This window comes from Meriones unguiculatus, chromosome 1 (genome assembly GCF_030254825.1).
Source record: "Meriones unguiculatus strain TT.TT164.6M chromosome 1, Bangor_MerUng_6.1, whole genome shotgun sequence".
Taxonomy (NCBI): Eukaryota; Metazoa; Chordata; class Mammalia; order Rodentia; family Muridae; genus Meriones; species Meriones unguiculatus.
The window spans coordinates 52,017,026-52,033,864 of NC_083349.1; the positions used below are offsets into that span (position 1 = coordinate 52,017,026).

Here is a 16,839-nt window from a genome sequence, read left to right on the forward strand (position 1 = left end):
CAGGATGTGGTGACCCAGAAGACCCATTTGATCACAAGTGAGCACTTACTCTTTCCATGTCGCCAGTTTCTTTCCTCTTCTGGTAAAAGTGCATTCCCTCCATCCTGTCCACTCAGTGCCCTCCTCTCGCCTGGATTGGAGCACTGGTTCTTTGAGCTGTAGCTGGCACTACCATCTGCCTCTTCCCACCTGAGCAGAGGCTTGGGGGAGCAGAGGCTGAATGCTTCATCCTGGGGCTCTGCCAGACACAGGGAAGATCCTCAACAAGTGATGGACAGGAGATGTTAAGATCCCCTGACACGTAGGTTACCTGAGAATCCAACGAAATGAGCCAATAGGCTGTGAGGTCCCAGATGACAAAGCCCTGTCTAGGTGTGAGGTTGTTTTGGCAAACTAGAATGCACAGAACAGTTGTTTTGTTATACTTCTATTTAAGTGGCAGTGAGGTGCCCCTAATGCTTGTTTTAAAGAATGAGGGTATCAGGGAAAGGAATTAATCTTTTCTGACTACTCTATCTGCCCATGCTCTCCCACCCACATATATTTTCTTGATCCCTCCAGCTATTTTAGAGACGAGCACTCATAACTCTTTTTTCACATATTAGGAAACTGGAGCTCAGAGACCAAGACACTGTTATCACACAGCAAATGGTGAGGATGCCTATCACAGCCATTTGTCTCAGCCTTCCTGGTATACGACATTCACGTGGTTTCTATTTTGTGGGTACTCTGGAGAGCCAGGAGGACAGCCCTGGGCTGAGGCGCACTGTGAAAGCCACACGAAAGACGCCTGACTCTAAGAGGTGCTGGGAGTTTTGCTGACTAGCGTCCCTCGCTCAGGATGCCCCTCCACCCTAGAACGGGCACACACACTGTGCCTTCCTGCACTCATCTACACCCTCAGAAAAACCCCGTGCATTTTTGCAAAGCGCTTTTCAAATATAGCACGTTTGAAGGGCTGGAGTGATGTCTCCCTAAGTAGCCATGCGCATTTGCTGTTTTTGAAAAGGACCTGGGTTCATTTCCCTGCTGGGTGGCTGGCAACTGCCTGTAACTCCAGCTCAAGAAGAGACCTGACGTCTTTTTCTGATTTTTGTGGCTCCCCCCCCAACACACACACACGAATAAATAACAAAATTTTAAAAACGGTTTTAAAAATGTAAGCTGGTTTGAAAAGTCCCAGGATTCCAGGAGAACTGAGCCTTCCATCAAAGTACCCCTCCATCTTCGTACCTACTGTTCTAGTTTCTTTCTCACACAATGCTATGACAGGAAGGTTTTGTTAGCCCACGAAATCAACAAGAGTCTTCGTCCTTTGAGCGTCTTCAGTGTCACCTCAGTGAGGAACGATAAATGCTCAATGAACTTTGCATAGACTACCTAATTAAAGGGAAACGAATTTTGCGCCCAATAACCTCAAGCTGCCACTAGAGGGCAATGTAGTAAAAAGTACTACCCACCGCTAATGGGGTTCTACGTGGCCACCAAAGCAGTTTTTTAAAACCGTTATTTCTCATTCTTTGGGTCTTTCACCATACATTTTCATCGGTTCTATATTTAAGCTCAAAAAGACATTTCACTCTATAAAAAGAACGCTTCAAATAGAGGCTTGTCAGAGCATCAGAAAGCCTGTGAATTAATTCCCTGGCCTGGAGGGAAGAAATTACCAGCGGAGTGCGGGGCCCCTCTGTCCTCTGTACCCCGCTCACATGGGAAGCAGCTAACTGATAACCTAGGTATCATATTTTTAACACTTTCAAAATGCCTAGTGTTCCACATGGTTCTTCACTGTGTTTATGAAAAATGCACACACACAGGCCATCCCTGAGTCCTAGGAAAATAGTGACACACACACACACAGACAGAGACAGAGAGAGGGAGGGAAAGAGGGACAGAGACAGACAGACAAACACACACACACACACACACACACACACAGAGATTATTTCTGAGGCATGCATGTGCAGCCACTAATGAGACAAGGGGTAGATTTCTGGAGGGCCGTTTCTACTCCCATCGCCATGATGTCAGGTGAGACCTCTGTACCAAGCCTTCACCTGGAGATCTCTGCTCAACCTTCCAAGAAAAACAAAAGCAGAGCAAACAGAAAACCGCAAACTTCGCTCTCCATCAGTTTTACTCCCATGATCCATTGCTTTGACCTTTCTGATAAGACCTTCCACACTCGGCCTTGTCTGACTTGTCTGATTTGTCGACCTTAGGGACCCTCCACAGTCGGAACTCCTGGATGGCCAGGCTTGCTCGCTCATATTTATTGCCAAAAGAGGACCTATTGGTGTCTCACGTATAGTAAATACATTGCTAATAGAACTTAACAGTCTCTTTCCTTACTGAATATGTTGGAATTGAGTTTATTTGCCAGAAACAATGAATTTGAAGCCTGTTTGGTTTTTGTTTGTTTGTAGTCTGTTTTTACATCATCTGATTTAGCAGCTGTACTCATCACTTCTAAGCATGGATTCGTATGCGATTGAAGAATTTGATAAATATTTAGAACTGACATCATAATTTAATTCACAGTGATGTACTTACTATCCAGCCTTCTGTTTTTTGTTTTGTTTTGTTTTTAAATATGATCTCTCTAGGTAGGCCTGGCCATCCTGGGGACTTGCTATGTAGACCAGGCTGTCCTGGAACTCGCAAGAGATCCACCTGCCTCTACCTCCTCAGTGTTAGGACTAAAGGCATGTGCCACGACACCCAGGATTTATGTTTTGAATGATTTGGCCAATTTAACTCCATTTGCACATTCAAAGAAGCTTATTATAATCCTTCTAATGAATTCAAGCCTAAATAATTGCCAGCAGCTGAGTGTTGTTGTAACGCTGGCTGATATAATTCTAGTCCTAATAATTTATTTGTTTATTCCATAAAAGTTCATTAAGTGCCTACTGAGAATCAAGCTCTGCTCTTGGCATTGGCATAGGGTGAAAGAAGGGATGTTGGTTGCTGCCCAAGTGGGGTTGACATTCTAGCAAAGGTGAAAACAAAGGCATACAGTGTGTCAGGATTCAGTAAGCCTGTAAAACAGCACGTGGACAATGCTTGTGTGATGTGATGGGGACTTTACAAGGTTTTGAAATAAGGGCTGGAGAAATGGTTGAGTGGTTAAGAAAAAACGTGGTCTTTCAGGGGACCACGTTTGATTCCCAGCACCCACACAGCAGCTCACAACCATTAGTAACTCCAGTTCCAGAGTATCTGACACCCTTTTTTGGCCTCCACGGGTACCAGACATGGAAGTGGTACACAGACATACACACAGGCAAAACATCACACACACACACACACACACACACACACACACACACACACACATGCGCGTTTTGAAATAGCTTGTGTTTAACACGATTTCCGGTATCCACTCCCTTGCCACTTTGTTAGGGATTCTGTGGATGGAGGCTCTCAGGTGCCCCTACTTTGGATATCCTGCTCACACTTTTCCTGTCTATATTAGTTTTCTGTTGTGGTGTCAAAATTAGTGTAAGACTGAAGAGATGGCTCTGTGGGTAAGAGTACTCGCTGTACACGCCTGTTTTCAAATAACCAATGCCCACATACAAATCTAGGCATACGCATGCAGGCCTGTAACCCTGGTATTGTAGGTAGCAGGGGCTCAGAGGGTGTGTGCACTGCCACCACAACCCCGGTGTGTGGATCTCTCTCTCTCTCTCTCTCTCTCACACACACACACACTTCACAGATACACAGACACATATAAAAACAGGACAAATATAACAGCTTAAAACAGCCATTGAGTATGAGCTCATGATTGTATTGGTTAGAAGCTGAGGCAGGGGCTGGAGAAATGGCTCAGAGGTTAAAAACACTGGTTGTTCTTCCAAAGGTACTGAGTTCATATTCCCAGCAACCACATGGTGGCTCATAACCATCTATAATGAGATCTTGTGCCCTCTTCTGGCCTGCAGACATATGTACAGTCAGTATAGTGTATAAATAATAAATATATATTTTTTAAAAACTTAAAAAAAAAAAAAGAAGCTGAGGTGTTAGGCCCAGCATGAGCCTAATTTTCAGAAGCAATGAAGAGAACTCAGGAGACCAGATCTCATTGCAAAATCACAAGAGGTTTATTTTAACCTTTGTGCAATGGGGTCACCCCTGCTGGTCAGCAAAGGTTGGCACCGGGAGACAAAGGCCTTGGGTTTTTAAAAGATAAAGTGCGGGAATTTTGAAGTTGCAGTCTTGGCAATTTAGGATTGGATGAGGAAGCTATAAAGTAATATAATTCGTTAGTCTTAGGTGCTCAAGCTTGGCCAGTCCTGCCAAGTGTGGATGCAGCTGCAATTAAAGATGGGGGTGGTTAGCTCATCCTTGAAGATCAGGGCTGCAGGCTTTTGGGTGGAGGTCAGGAGCTACTCAGAGAAGGATTGAGGCTGTCTGGGTTGGTTGCTAAGAAACACTATCTCGAAGACAAGGGTCTGGTCGTTCTTTTTGCTGAGCGAAGGTCATTGCTTGCTCGCTTTTTTTTTTTTTTTATATCTGTCCTCACAGATAGGGTCACATTCCTCCATTCTCTGGAAAGGTACTCAGAGGCTTTAGCTTAACCTGGACCTAAAACTCAAAACTATAGGCTTTAGAAGACATATAGGTTACAAAGTTAGTTTGATCCTTTCAGAGGCAGCTCTGGCTAGATTCTCTACTGAAAGATTCACCAGACTGACGTCAAGGAGTCAGCTGCTGGGCTCTGGTTGACAAATGCAATTCTTTACAGCTGGAAGGCTGATGTCTCTGTGTTCTGGTCTGGCCCAGGGACGTTCCTCGGCTCTTTAAAAGGCTGCTTACCTTTACCCTTGTGTAAGGGAGATGATGATGGTCATCAACGCAGCGACTCATGCTGTGAGTCTCTGATTTCTGCCAGCCAGTTTCTAGTTGCCATTAGATGAGAATTGCCCGGGCACTCTCTCCACCCAAGTCAAGTGTACTTCAGACTGTTACAGTCACAGGAAGGAGCTCTTATCACACGATAGGGTCTAGAAAGAAGGACATGTTTGGGGGCTGTTTCGAAACTCTGCCTACCATGATGACCAGTTAAATTTCTGTTGCAAGGAATCAGTCATTTACAGATATGCCATGCAGTCACACAGAGACACACAGACAGACAAAAAAAGGGAGTTATCTCCTTCCATCCTGTGCATGGGAGGTAGAACTCAACTCTTCAGGCTTGATAGCAGGCACATTTACCCACCAGGCCATCTCCCTAGGCCTTCTGTCCATGTTTAACTGGCATTTCATGAATTCATCATCAGAATATATATATATATATACATATATATGTTCATGAGCAGATTATATATTTATTCATCAGCATATTATATGTTCATCAGCAGAATATAGATGTATATAGATGTAGATACAGATATAGGGCTGATATCTGAAAATCCCAACAATGCCTATCAATTTTACACAGCCCTTTTTATTCATGTGTAATGTAGAAGCTGCTGGTTTTGTTTAAATTCTCAGTCTGACTGTTGACTATTTGGGGTGACAGCTCCATTTTTTACTGGGTAATGACTACTTAAGACCCATTTTCTCTACTTTGCTACATAAAAGGCATAAAATTGGTGTCATTGTTGCTGCAATGAAATCATTTATGACGGCAAGGCAGAAAATGTATGATTTCAAGTTTCAAGAGCATTTATCTTTGGCAGATATATTACAGATAAATGACTTAAGCTGTCAAAATACAATTCATTAAATAAGATTTAGTTAAACTCTTGTTAACCTACATATTTTACTTAAAAGTTTGGAGAACTAAGTTAATGAAGCAAGTACCTTTGATGTCTGAAAAAACTTCATCTCTCTGAATACGTGGCCCTAGGCTCACTGGCACCTTATCCAGAATCATTTCATACAAGGCTTCCTGGGTCCACCCTCAAAGTTATCACACTAATTAGAACTTATTTGGCTATATGTAATAATGACCAAAATATACACCATTTCTGATGAGGAAGAAGGCACAATGAGTCAAACTCCGTGGATCATGAATCACCCACAAAAATCCAGTTTCTTTAGTTTCTCCCTCGCTGCCATCTATGACATCAGTTTTATCTCACAGAGCTTTTTCCCTCAGAACCTCCATGCAGGGAGTAAGGTGGGGTGGGATGGTTGAGGGAGGAAGAGGGAGAGAGGAGGAGGAGAGATAGAAGAGGTTGTTCTTGCAAATTTCTCTATGCAAAGAGAGAAGCATTCTCCCTTGAAAGTTCTGAAAATACTTTCTTACCTCTTGCTAACCTGAGTTGGGTCAGCCCCCCCCATCCCCCATCTCTGAATTAATCACTGTGGATAAAGGATGAACTTTCATGGATTGGCCATGAGTAGCATGCCCACATTTAACATGAGACATGGAGACATCTCCTCCTAACGTGCAGGGAGAAGCAGGCTGGAGGGTATGTAAGATAAGGAGAAACTGCTGACCGCGAGACTCCACAACACCCGCTATCCTTTCCAGACTCTTGAGCCACCTGGGCGGTGCACTCACATTCTTAAAGAACGTGAAGTGACACATCCACGTTTGCCTTGGCACCATTCACAATATCAAGGGGTGGATTCAGCCTAGACATCCATTAAAAGACAAATGAATGAAAAGTCATGCATACAGGATGGGAGTTTGTTTAGCTATGAAGAAGTAAGTTTGTCACTTGCAGGAAAATGGGTGGAAATGAAAATCATCATGTTAAGTGAAATGAGTATGCAAGGTGTTTCCAGCCTCTAGCGCTTCCTCCAACTTCTTGCTTCAATATTTTGACATTTTCATTATAGAGTTTTTTTACTTCCTTGGTTGGTTAATTACAAGATTTTTTTTCCTTCTTTCCTTCTTTCCTACCTACCTTCCTTCCTTTTTTCCTTCCTTTCCTCTTTTCTTTCTTCCTTTCTCTTTCTATAATTGTGCATGGGGCTATTTTTCTGGCTCTTTATTAGCATCCTTGCTAATAGTATTTGGAAGGATACTGCTCTTTAGATATTGATTTGGCATTTTGGCCCTTTGCTTAAAATCGGTGTCGTTCTCTGGAGGAGTGTCCAGAGTGCCTTATTTATAGAATCATATTATCTGCAAGAATACTTTGGCTTTTTTCCTTTTGTTTATCTATCCCTTTTGTTTCCTAGCCTTAATTGCTTTAGCTAAGACTTCAAAAACTATGTTGAGTAAGAGTGGATAGGGTAGGAAAATCTTAGCTTGTTCCTGATTTTAGTGGAAATGCTGTTTCCCCTACACCAATTACAATGTTGGTTATAGTTTTATCACATATATCCTTTATTATGTTGTCATATATTCCTTCTATTCCTGGTCTCTTCAAGGCTTTTATTCTGAAGAAATAAGTGATAAATTTGTCAAAAAAAAGAGACTTTATTGCATCTTTTGAGATAACCATGAGATTTCAGTACTTAGTTCCTGTGCAATACACTACATTTATTGATTTGCATGTATTAAACTATCCTTGGCTCTCTAAAATATGACAGCTTGATTGTGGTGATTGATGTGTTCTTGCGTTTGGTTTGAAAATATTTTAGTGAGAATTTTTACATCTATGTTCATCAGGTAGATTGATGAATGGTATATTTGCTGTTAGTTGTGTCATTATCTAATTTAGGTTTCAAGGTAATGCTGGCTTTATTTTTAAAAACATATTTTTCTGTTTCAGGGAAATATTTGAGAAGCATTGCTGTTGGTTCTTCATTTTTAAACACCCCTGTGTGTGTGTGTGTGTGTGTGTGTGTGTGTGTGTGTGTGCCCACGTGCACGCACATGGGCTGCCATGGGTACTGGGGACCAAACCCAAGACCTCTGTAAGAGTTGTATGTTCTCTTAACCACTGAACCAAAAACTCCAGCCTTTAGTCTTTAAATGTCTGGTAGAATACACCAGTGACTATCTGAGCCTGGACATTTTTGGTTTAAAGATGTTTAATCACATTGCATCTTACTTTTGTTAAATTTTGGTAAAAAAAAAAAAGTCACTTTCTAGATTTGGTGGAATATAAATTTTAAAAGTTTGTCCCATGGTTTTTTGAATTCCCTTAGTGCCTGTTGTAATGTCTCTTTTTAATCTTTAATTTCATTTATTCGAGGTTTTTTTTCCCCCATCTCTCTTTTTGCTTAGTTTAGGTAGGAGTTTGCTTATCTTGTTTATCTGCTCAATAAGCCAACTCTGCTTTCATTTATTTTTTATATTATCAATTTCCATTTCATTAAAATGTTCCTTGATTTTAATTACTTCTTTCTAACACCTGGTTTGTTTTTGTTTCTCCAAGGCCCTAAGATACATTATTGTTTATTTAAGATCATATTTTTTTTAATGTAAGCTTCACTAAGGGAAGTTTAAGCTTTCATCAAATCAATAGATTTTGGGTGTTGTGTTTTCATTATCACTTAATTTAGAATTTCCTTCCTGCTTTATTTGATGACCCATTCATCATTCAGTACTGTATTGTTCAATCACCATGAGTCTCTCTGTGTTCTGTAGTTCCTCTTGCTGTTGCTTTCTAGTTCAATCCCATTCCAGTCAGAAAGAATATAAGAACTTGTTTCAATTTTTGTATATTTGTTCATACATGACTGATGTCTGATTACATGATTACTGCTTTAAGATCAGTCCTGTGAGCTGCTGAAGAGAATATGCATCCTGTGGTGTTTGGATGGACTCTTCTCAGGATGCTTATTGGGTCCATATGAGCAAAAATATCATTGAATCCATATTTCTTTGTTAATATTTGTCAGAATGGCCTGGCTTCAGTGAGAGGAGGGTACTGAAGTCACACACCATTACTGTGTTAGGTTAAATCTGCGGTGCCTGTATCTGGTGTGTGTGTTTTAAAATTGTAATCTGCCCTTGGTGGATTCCCTTAATCAATATGAAGTGACTTTCTTTACATCTTTTGACTAAAAGTGGTTTGAACTCTATTTTTCAGATATTAGAATAGTGATATCTTGCTTCTGACTTCTGCCTGCCTGGAATACCTCTTCCTAGCCTCTGATCTCAAGATTGCATGAAATTTTGATGTTGAGGTGTATTCTTTGGCAGTAACAAGTAGATGCAAACACTGGAATACATTCTTCTCAGAAGCCCTTGGGAAGTCCTCTAAAACAAATTGTTTAAACAATTGTTTAATTGTTTATGAGGAAGTCTTTCAAAAGATTCTGTCTTTATTTCAGTCTACCAGCCTGTATCTATTAAGCGAGAAAACAAGATCATTAATATTTGAAAGATCTATATTAACCACTATAACTTTGTTGATTTTTGTGGTGTTTTGTGTTTTCCTCATCCTCAATTGCTTAATCATTGTCCTTGTATGGTTTATTCTCTTCTTTAACATCATGAGTATGTTTATATTTCTCTTCAGTCCAAAGGATTCCTTCAAGTTTTTTCTCTAGTGGCTGCTAGTGGCTATGAGTTCCATTAGCCTGCTTTTATCATGGAAAGATGTTCTTCCTCCTTCAATTATGGCATCATTTTTCTGGCTTTTAGAGCTTAAAATACTTACTCCAAGCCCTCCTGGCTTGTTAGTTTTTGCTGAAAAGCCAACTATATATACTCCAATGGGCTTGCCTTTACCTGTGGCTTGGTGTTTCTCTTTTATGGCTTTCAATTCACTTTCTTTTCTCTGTATATTTCATGTTTCAACATGAAAATATAACATGAAAAGGTTATATATTTTGGTCTTGTTTGTTTAATAATCTAAATGCTTCCTGTACTTGGGCATCTCCTACCTTAATTTGGGGATTTTCCTGGTAATAGTTTTACAAGGGGTGTGTATGTGTGTATCAAAACATCACATTATATACTTTAAAATACGTCATTGTCTGCCAACCTTGCCCCAGTCAATTATTTTTCAGTAGATCTAGAGAGTAAAAGGATGACTCTGAGCAAAAATCATGCTAGATGTGATTCCTTATTTCTCTCACCCATAAAATGGAAGTAAGATTTTCTACCACAATACCTGTTAAAGTGGATTTCTGAAAAGAACGAAGATGCCGATCAAATACCAATTCTGAGCACAATCTCTGGTACCCAGCGGTGCCCATTAAGCTGCAGCTATTAAAATGCACTATAGCCCACAAAGCCCTTTTGTGTTTTTCCCGCATGTTTCTTCACAACACCCATTCAAGTGTAAGAAAATTAACTCAGAGAGTAATTTTGCCAAAGCCATATACACTAGTTCAAAATTGCAAGAGATAGAACTAAAGTCAGTTTTTACAGCTCATTAACTCTTATTCACAGAGTTAAAAGCCACAGGCATCTTTTCTAGCTCGAAGAAGTAAGTTCAGTGATTTATAAAGGTTGTTAGATTTCCCGAACTGTAACACAGATATAAGGAAGATACTTTACTTGATTAGAGTCATGACTTGAAACAAGTTGTATCAGTTAAAATTCAAAGGACTGGATTGTTTGGGGTGAATTAAGATGAAATTTAGAAGCCTATGTGTTTGTGGAGTGTATAAATATGGATGTGTATGGAGGATGTGTGAGTGTGTGTGTGTGTGTGTATGTGTGGCGTGTGTGTGGTGTACAGGTATTTATGGAGTGTGTGTGTTATGTGTATATGTGTATACATGTATTGGTAGAGTGTGGTGGTGTATATGTGCTTGTGAAGTGTGTGTTGTGTATGTGTTCATACACATGCATACACATGTTGAAAATAACAGGAATATATTCAACAGCAAATTCAAGGGCATTCAACACGTATTTAAACAAAGCAAGAAATCAATTGAATAACAAAACAAGAAATCCAAGTATAAGCAGTCAAAGCTGCTATAGCAGTTTCCATTCCAACAATGTTCCAGACTCTTGCTAAAGAGTGTAGTGTCAATCCAGACACTATATTCTTATTTCAGGCAGAAAACAGTGGCAAAGACTTTCCCTGAAATATACTTCACTGAACAGAATTAAATCCCATCATCATCACTAGCGAAAAAGGAGTCCAGAGAGGAAATCACTTTTAACTGGGCATCTCTAGAAAGCCAAGAGGAAGAAAGAACAGCAGTGGCTGCCATCTTGATTTGTTTTGAAGTTTTCAGCTACCTTAAAATAGTTTTATTTTTGAAACTCAAAAAAGTTGTAAAGAGCACATTCTGCACAGGGCGCTTCTGATATGTAAACTACCATGCAGAGTATCCTTCTAATTCCTCTTTGGGAACAGTCTCAGAGCTCCTTTACAAACCTCATTAAGGAAACATCTTGCTTTATTAATCTGAGCTTATTGAGCTCCCTCAACAGCACACCCCAGATAGCATGCTCCCGGCAGGTGTGGACTCAAGGAGTGATTAGACAGAGCGCGTTTCCCGCGTCTCCATGAATTTATTGTGGAACAAATAACAAAGACTCGGTGTTGTCTGTGAATGCAAAGTAAATAGGTACAATATGTTCTGGGAGCAGAAAGGAAAAAAAAAAAAGACTCTAATTAGGGCATTCTGAAAACCCTTTCTGAAAAACTTCAGGTGAACACCAGAGCGGGGGGTTAGATTTTTACTGTAAAGACTTTGAAAGGCTATTGGGGTATTTTAAAACAAAAGATCGGAAAAAAAATCATATGTATTTTAAGAGATCATTCTGGTGGCAATTAGAATAGGTAAGAAACTGAAGGTAGGACCCAAGGCAGACCAAGAGCAAGAGTTACAATGTTGAGGGCGCTCAGTCTGGATCTATACAACACTGTACACTTAAAGAATTCCACCCTCTCTTTATTCAGATTTGTTTCATATAATCTAACAGTTTTATATATTTGAAACATATTCCCATAATTATGCAGCTCACCCATTCATTTTTGTACATTTTTATTAGTTTGTACATTTTTTATTATTTTCACATAACATATTTTGATCATATTCTTTCCCTTCCTCCCACTCCTCCCATCTCCCTACCCCCTCCCCAACGTCACAGTCTTCTTTTTCTCTCATGATTATCCCACCGCTTGAAGCTGTCTAAAAATGAGTTGCACAGGTTTAATAGTGTCTGGGTACAGTTCTGGCTTTTTTTTTTTTTTATAAAAAATAAGCAAAAAACACTGTATCTCTCTGTGTGTGGAGACATAAATAGTTACGGTAGATAGTCTAAAGATACTGAACAGGGTCTTAGTGAGTATCTATAGTTGAACAGGGCTTTAGTTCTTATTTGCTTAATTTTGGTCTACTTTTTTTCTGTAATGAAAGAGAGCGGATTTTTTTTTTTCCTCTAGTTAAAGTCATAATCTTTGTGCCTCAGGAAGTATGTCAACACAGCTAAAAGGAGTATATTAACCAGCTTTAGGGCCAATACTCAATTAGCATGTGAAAGAAATGCTTTCCTTAAAAAATGTATCGCAAGGCTGATGGGATGGCTCACTGGATTAAGGCACTTGCTGCCCAGCCTGACAACCTGAGCGTGATCCTCAGGGACCCACACCACAGAATGAGTGATCTGACTCACACACACTGTCCTGTAACCGCCACACGTGCCACATGGCACGCCTTACACTAACCTAATAGGACAGAGCTTAAAACGGAGACGGAAGCAAAGTTTTAAAATACACTGCACGATCATAATGATTGAACCATTCTTAACTGCTCTTTCAGAACCAATTTTGCTATTTTTCAGTACATTATTAGTACTGTGTGTAATTGAAGTGGTTTACTGTAAGTTAGACTTTCCATGACCATCTAACTCCATCTTGGGCATTCTTCTTTGGAAGTAATGATATCTGTAAATCCCATTTCATCGCTCCCAGCAACCCTGTTTGGAAAACCTGATTGAACAAGCCCGGTTACATCTGGACTTAAGAAGGTCCCCACTTCTTCTAAGGCTAATAAGTTTGTACTTCACCATTACACTTGGCGTAGCTGAAAGCATCCTCTGCTACTTCTATACAGAACAGCCAGAACTATGTCTGGCCCTCCCAACCCTCCCAAACCCACAGTGGACACATACATCTTTAGTGGCAGTTACCTCACAAGCCTTTAAGTTCCCCCAGTTACTCTAGCTTACCAAGGAGCACCTGCTCCTACCTCCCAGTCCCCACCTGGGACTCATAGGAAAGAGACTTCAGGTGATAACGTAAGAGGCATAAATTTAGTCAGAACTGGAAACCTTTTCATCACACTGCTTATCTTTTCTATAAGAACCCCTGGGTGAATAGACCAATGGCTTGCTTCAGTTGGCTTATCTCCTCTGATGCACTAGAAATGAACATTTCTGACTTGCCAGTTTTTGCCAATATCTAAATATTTTTGTTCTATTGAATGTGACTAGATGTACAGACACACTTTTATTCTGTCTAACACATGAAAAGTAAAAGCATAAGGCATGGGATCCAACTTGTTCCTGATCCAAGTATTTCAACAGCAAACTACTAAATTTAGTTGAAGACAATAGAAAAAACAATCCACCACCATTTCAGTATTCCACCAGTCTAGACACATTAGTAGAACATCTTGAATTGTATTTAAAATGATTAACCTTACAATATCTGTCATCAGTTTCAGCATGCCGACCTGCTAAAATAGTGATGTTTCTCTCTATGAGATATTCCAGAGACTTAAGAAGAGAGGTCTGAAAACAAAAATTCAGGAAAAGGGAACTGGAAAAGGATGCAAAGTAACGCTTACGTCATTTGGCTCTAGGGATAATTAGTACTGAAATACTTGACTACTTTATGACATTCATTCCACACCTTTTGTTAATTAATAGGAAAGTGTCTGGTGACAGCAACTATACTAAAACTACAAAAAAAAAAAAAAACTCCCATAAATGAAAACAAAATATATCATTTCCAAAGCAATACGGTAGGGACTATGCTATTCACTTTGTTGCTTGCTACAAATTCTGGGCTTGAAAACAGCCTCATGCCATGAAGAACTGTAACTAGTATTTAGTTCTGTGGACTCCGAATTATATAAAACGACATTCTCCGAATCCCCTTTGAGTTTGTTTCAGAGATAGTCTTGCTTCTTGTATTTGGATCCGAGTATTCTTGGATTAGAAAATTCACCTCACCATGAATGAAGTAACAAAGTCTCAACTAAAAATCCGAAGACCTCAGTGTCGAGAAATTCTCTATTTTTAGAAAGTGGTACAGTGAATACTTCCTCCCTCCTTTCCCCTCCATCAGCAGGTGCCTCTGCCATTCCAGCAGACTGATAAAAGGAAAAAGGAGGGGGCGAGGAGAAAGGAAATTGTCTACGTCTTTCGGTGGTGGAGGTGGGGATATTTTAGCACCATGATTTAAAGCAATTCAGCTCTAACGTTCTTACCCATAATTTTATTACGAGGTTTATTAAGGATTACTCAGCAGTTTGGGTATGTCCATCTGGAGCTCATAAACGGAAGGGGACGAGGGATAAGAGGGAACGAAGGATGGGGGAAGAGAGCGAAATGTAGGCGCGTGGGCACGGGAAGGAAGAGGCGGCGGATTTGGCAGTCATGAGGGACCGCAGCTCAGAAATGGAAAATGTGGCCTGGCCTTACTGCCCTGGCGTGTGTGGGGGGCGGGGAAGGGAGCGCGGTGTCGCCTCGTCCTCCCCCGACCCTAGGCTCTCCCGCAGGAAGACAGTACGCACATGGGGAAGGGGTCAGAGGGAAGGATGCTCTGGAGGACGTGCCCATGAGGGAAGGTCAAAGGGCAGCCGTGACCCCGGAGCCGGCTTCCGAGCCCAACAGCGAAAGGCCACCCGCCGGGTCAGAGGCCCCGGGCCCGCCCACCGCTTTAGGTGAAGGGCAAGCAGGGGTCGGGATCCGCGTCGCCCTCCCGCGAAGCCCACCGCACGGCCTCCCCTCTCCTCCCTCAACTCGAGCGGCGACAGCCCCGCAAACAACATGGCTGCCGGGCGCCCCCCGATCGGCGTCCCCTGCGGGGCCTCGCGCGTGACGCTAGGCCGCGGCCGGAGCCTCGGATCCCCCCGCCCCCGCGGGAGCGGCACGCAGCCGAGGGCGCGAGCCGGGAGCGCGCAGGGGGCGGTCGAGCCGGGCGGCCTCCTGGGGAGCGCGCGGGCGCGGGCGCGCCGGGGGCGGGGCTGCGGGCGCGCGCGCGCCGGCCTCCGAGGGCGCCGGTGCGCGCGCGCGCGGGGCCGCGGGCGGGGGCGGAGCGGCGGCGGCGGTTGGCAGGAGCCCTCTCGCGGCCGCGGCAGCAGCAGCGCCCGCCCCGGCTGCAGTCCGGCCGCCGCCGCCGCCGCCGCCGCCGCCTGCTCGAGCCCCAGCCGCCCCGGCCCGACATGAGTGAGGCGGCTCGGGATCCCTCGCCCGGAGCGCTGCCGGCGGTGGCCGCGGCCGCCTCAGAGGAGAGGAAGGGGAAAGAGCCGGAGCGCGAGAAGCTGCCGCCCATCGTGACGGCCGGCGCAGCCGCGGTAGGTGCGGCGGGGGCCGAGGGTCGCCCGGGGCGGCCTGGACAGGGGACACCGGGGAGGTCGCGCCTCCGGGGGACCCTTGGCAGCCGCGCCTTCCGTGCTCGAGTGTCCGCTGCCCCGGGCTGGGCGTTTGCTTCCTGTCTGGGGTCTGGCTCCCTACTTTCTCCAAAGGGTCGGGCATCGTGTGTTGGATGGGTGTAGATGTCAGGCAGTAGGTTTTCACTGAGGTGGAAAACCTGCCTTGGGGGCGCCGAGGCAGCGCTTCTGTCTTCTCCGCTTTTTCTGCCCTTTCTCCCTTCAGACTCCCGAGGCGACTTTCCACCTAATTCTGACCTTTCCGTTGCTATCAGAGTAGTGGGAGGTAGATGCATCCCTGACGCCTTTATTTTTCATATGGTACAGACATGTGACTTAAAGGAGAGAGGCTTTTTCTTCCTTTAAAACTCAGTTATCTAAGCTTAGCAGGGGTAATTTCCCAGATGGATTTTGCAAGGGTTATTTGGAAGGCGCTCCCAGCCTTCAAACTCCATCCTGCCAAATGATGTCATGGGACATCATCCCCCCTTCTCCCTTCCCCCTGTTTGTACTGGTGGTTTAAGTCTGGTTGCTTAAAATTAACTTCTGGTTTTGACATTTTTATTTGACGTACTATTTTTTTTAAATACTTTGGGTAAGTTTGCTTTATTGTATTTAAAGATTATGACTTGTCACACATCTGTACGTGATAAAATAGTAAAAGTTCACGGAATATTATACATTTTAATAATTTCTACTTGTAATTAGTTTCTTGAAGCCATCCTCTTAAGTGACTAAGAACTTACTAAAATAGCTCACTCTTTACAGAGTATTAGTATCAGAATAGTTGTTATGATTCGGTAGGTTTTTCAAAACTGTCTAAAGCCTATAATAACTGGAAATTGTTAAAGACAACTCTTTTATCCTAAGTCAGTGCAGCAAATCGTGGACAGCACACGTTTAAAAGCGTAGCTGATTGGTAAATTGTATCTGTGGTTAGGGATTACCTTGGGAAATGCTTGGAAGCAATTTGTCATTCAAATTATAGTCTGCTGGTGCCCCGGTTTTCAGAGCTAATTATGCAGGACTTTTTGAGGCCAATGTGTTTTTCGTGTTTGTTTGTTTTTCAAGTCTGTGTGTATATATGTGGTGTGTGGATATGTGTTGAGTGTGGGTGGACCTGTGTGGATGTCAGAGGAAGACCTCCAAGGTCAGTCCTCACCTTTGAACTCATCTGAGACAAAGTCTCGTTTCTGCATCTTCATAAGCCAGGTTTCCAAGAATCTCTTATCCCTGCTTCTTATCCATCTATAGGACCATTGAGGGTACGGATGCACACCAATGAACCTCTTTACATGGGTCCTGAAGATGTGAACTCAAATCCACACACATGGGGCCAAGCGCTTTTTTACCTAATGAGCCATCTCCCCATCCTCACACGTTTTTTCCTAGGGTGGTTAAGAAAGAAAA

General features: G+C 42.6%; 1 protein-coding gene across 6 annotated transcripts in view; it reads left to right on the forward strand.

Annotated features, from left to right (window-relative positions):
• The first annotated feature begins 15,070 nt into the window (after positions 1-15,070).
• Positions 15,071-16,839, forward strand: part of Hectd2 (HECT domain E3 ubiquitin protein ligase 2) — a 60,336-nt gene continuing 58,567 nt past the window's right edge. For 2 of the 6 annotated variants that reach the window (XM_021631271.2, XM_021631272.2), the window contains exon 1: positions 15,071-15,354. In XM_021631271.2, coding sequence (XP_021486946.1) covers positions 15,223-15,354 — 132 coding nt within the window. In that variant the 5' untranslated portion in view covers positions 15,071-15,222. The remainder of the gene's footprint in view (positions 15,355-16,839) is intronic. The other 4 variants (XR_009593542.1, XR_002476244.2, XM_060388636.1 and 1 more) reach the window with 3 other exon arrangements.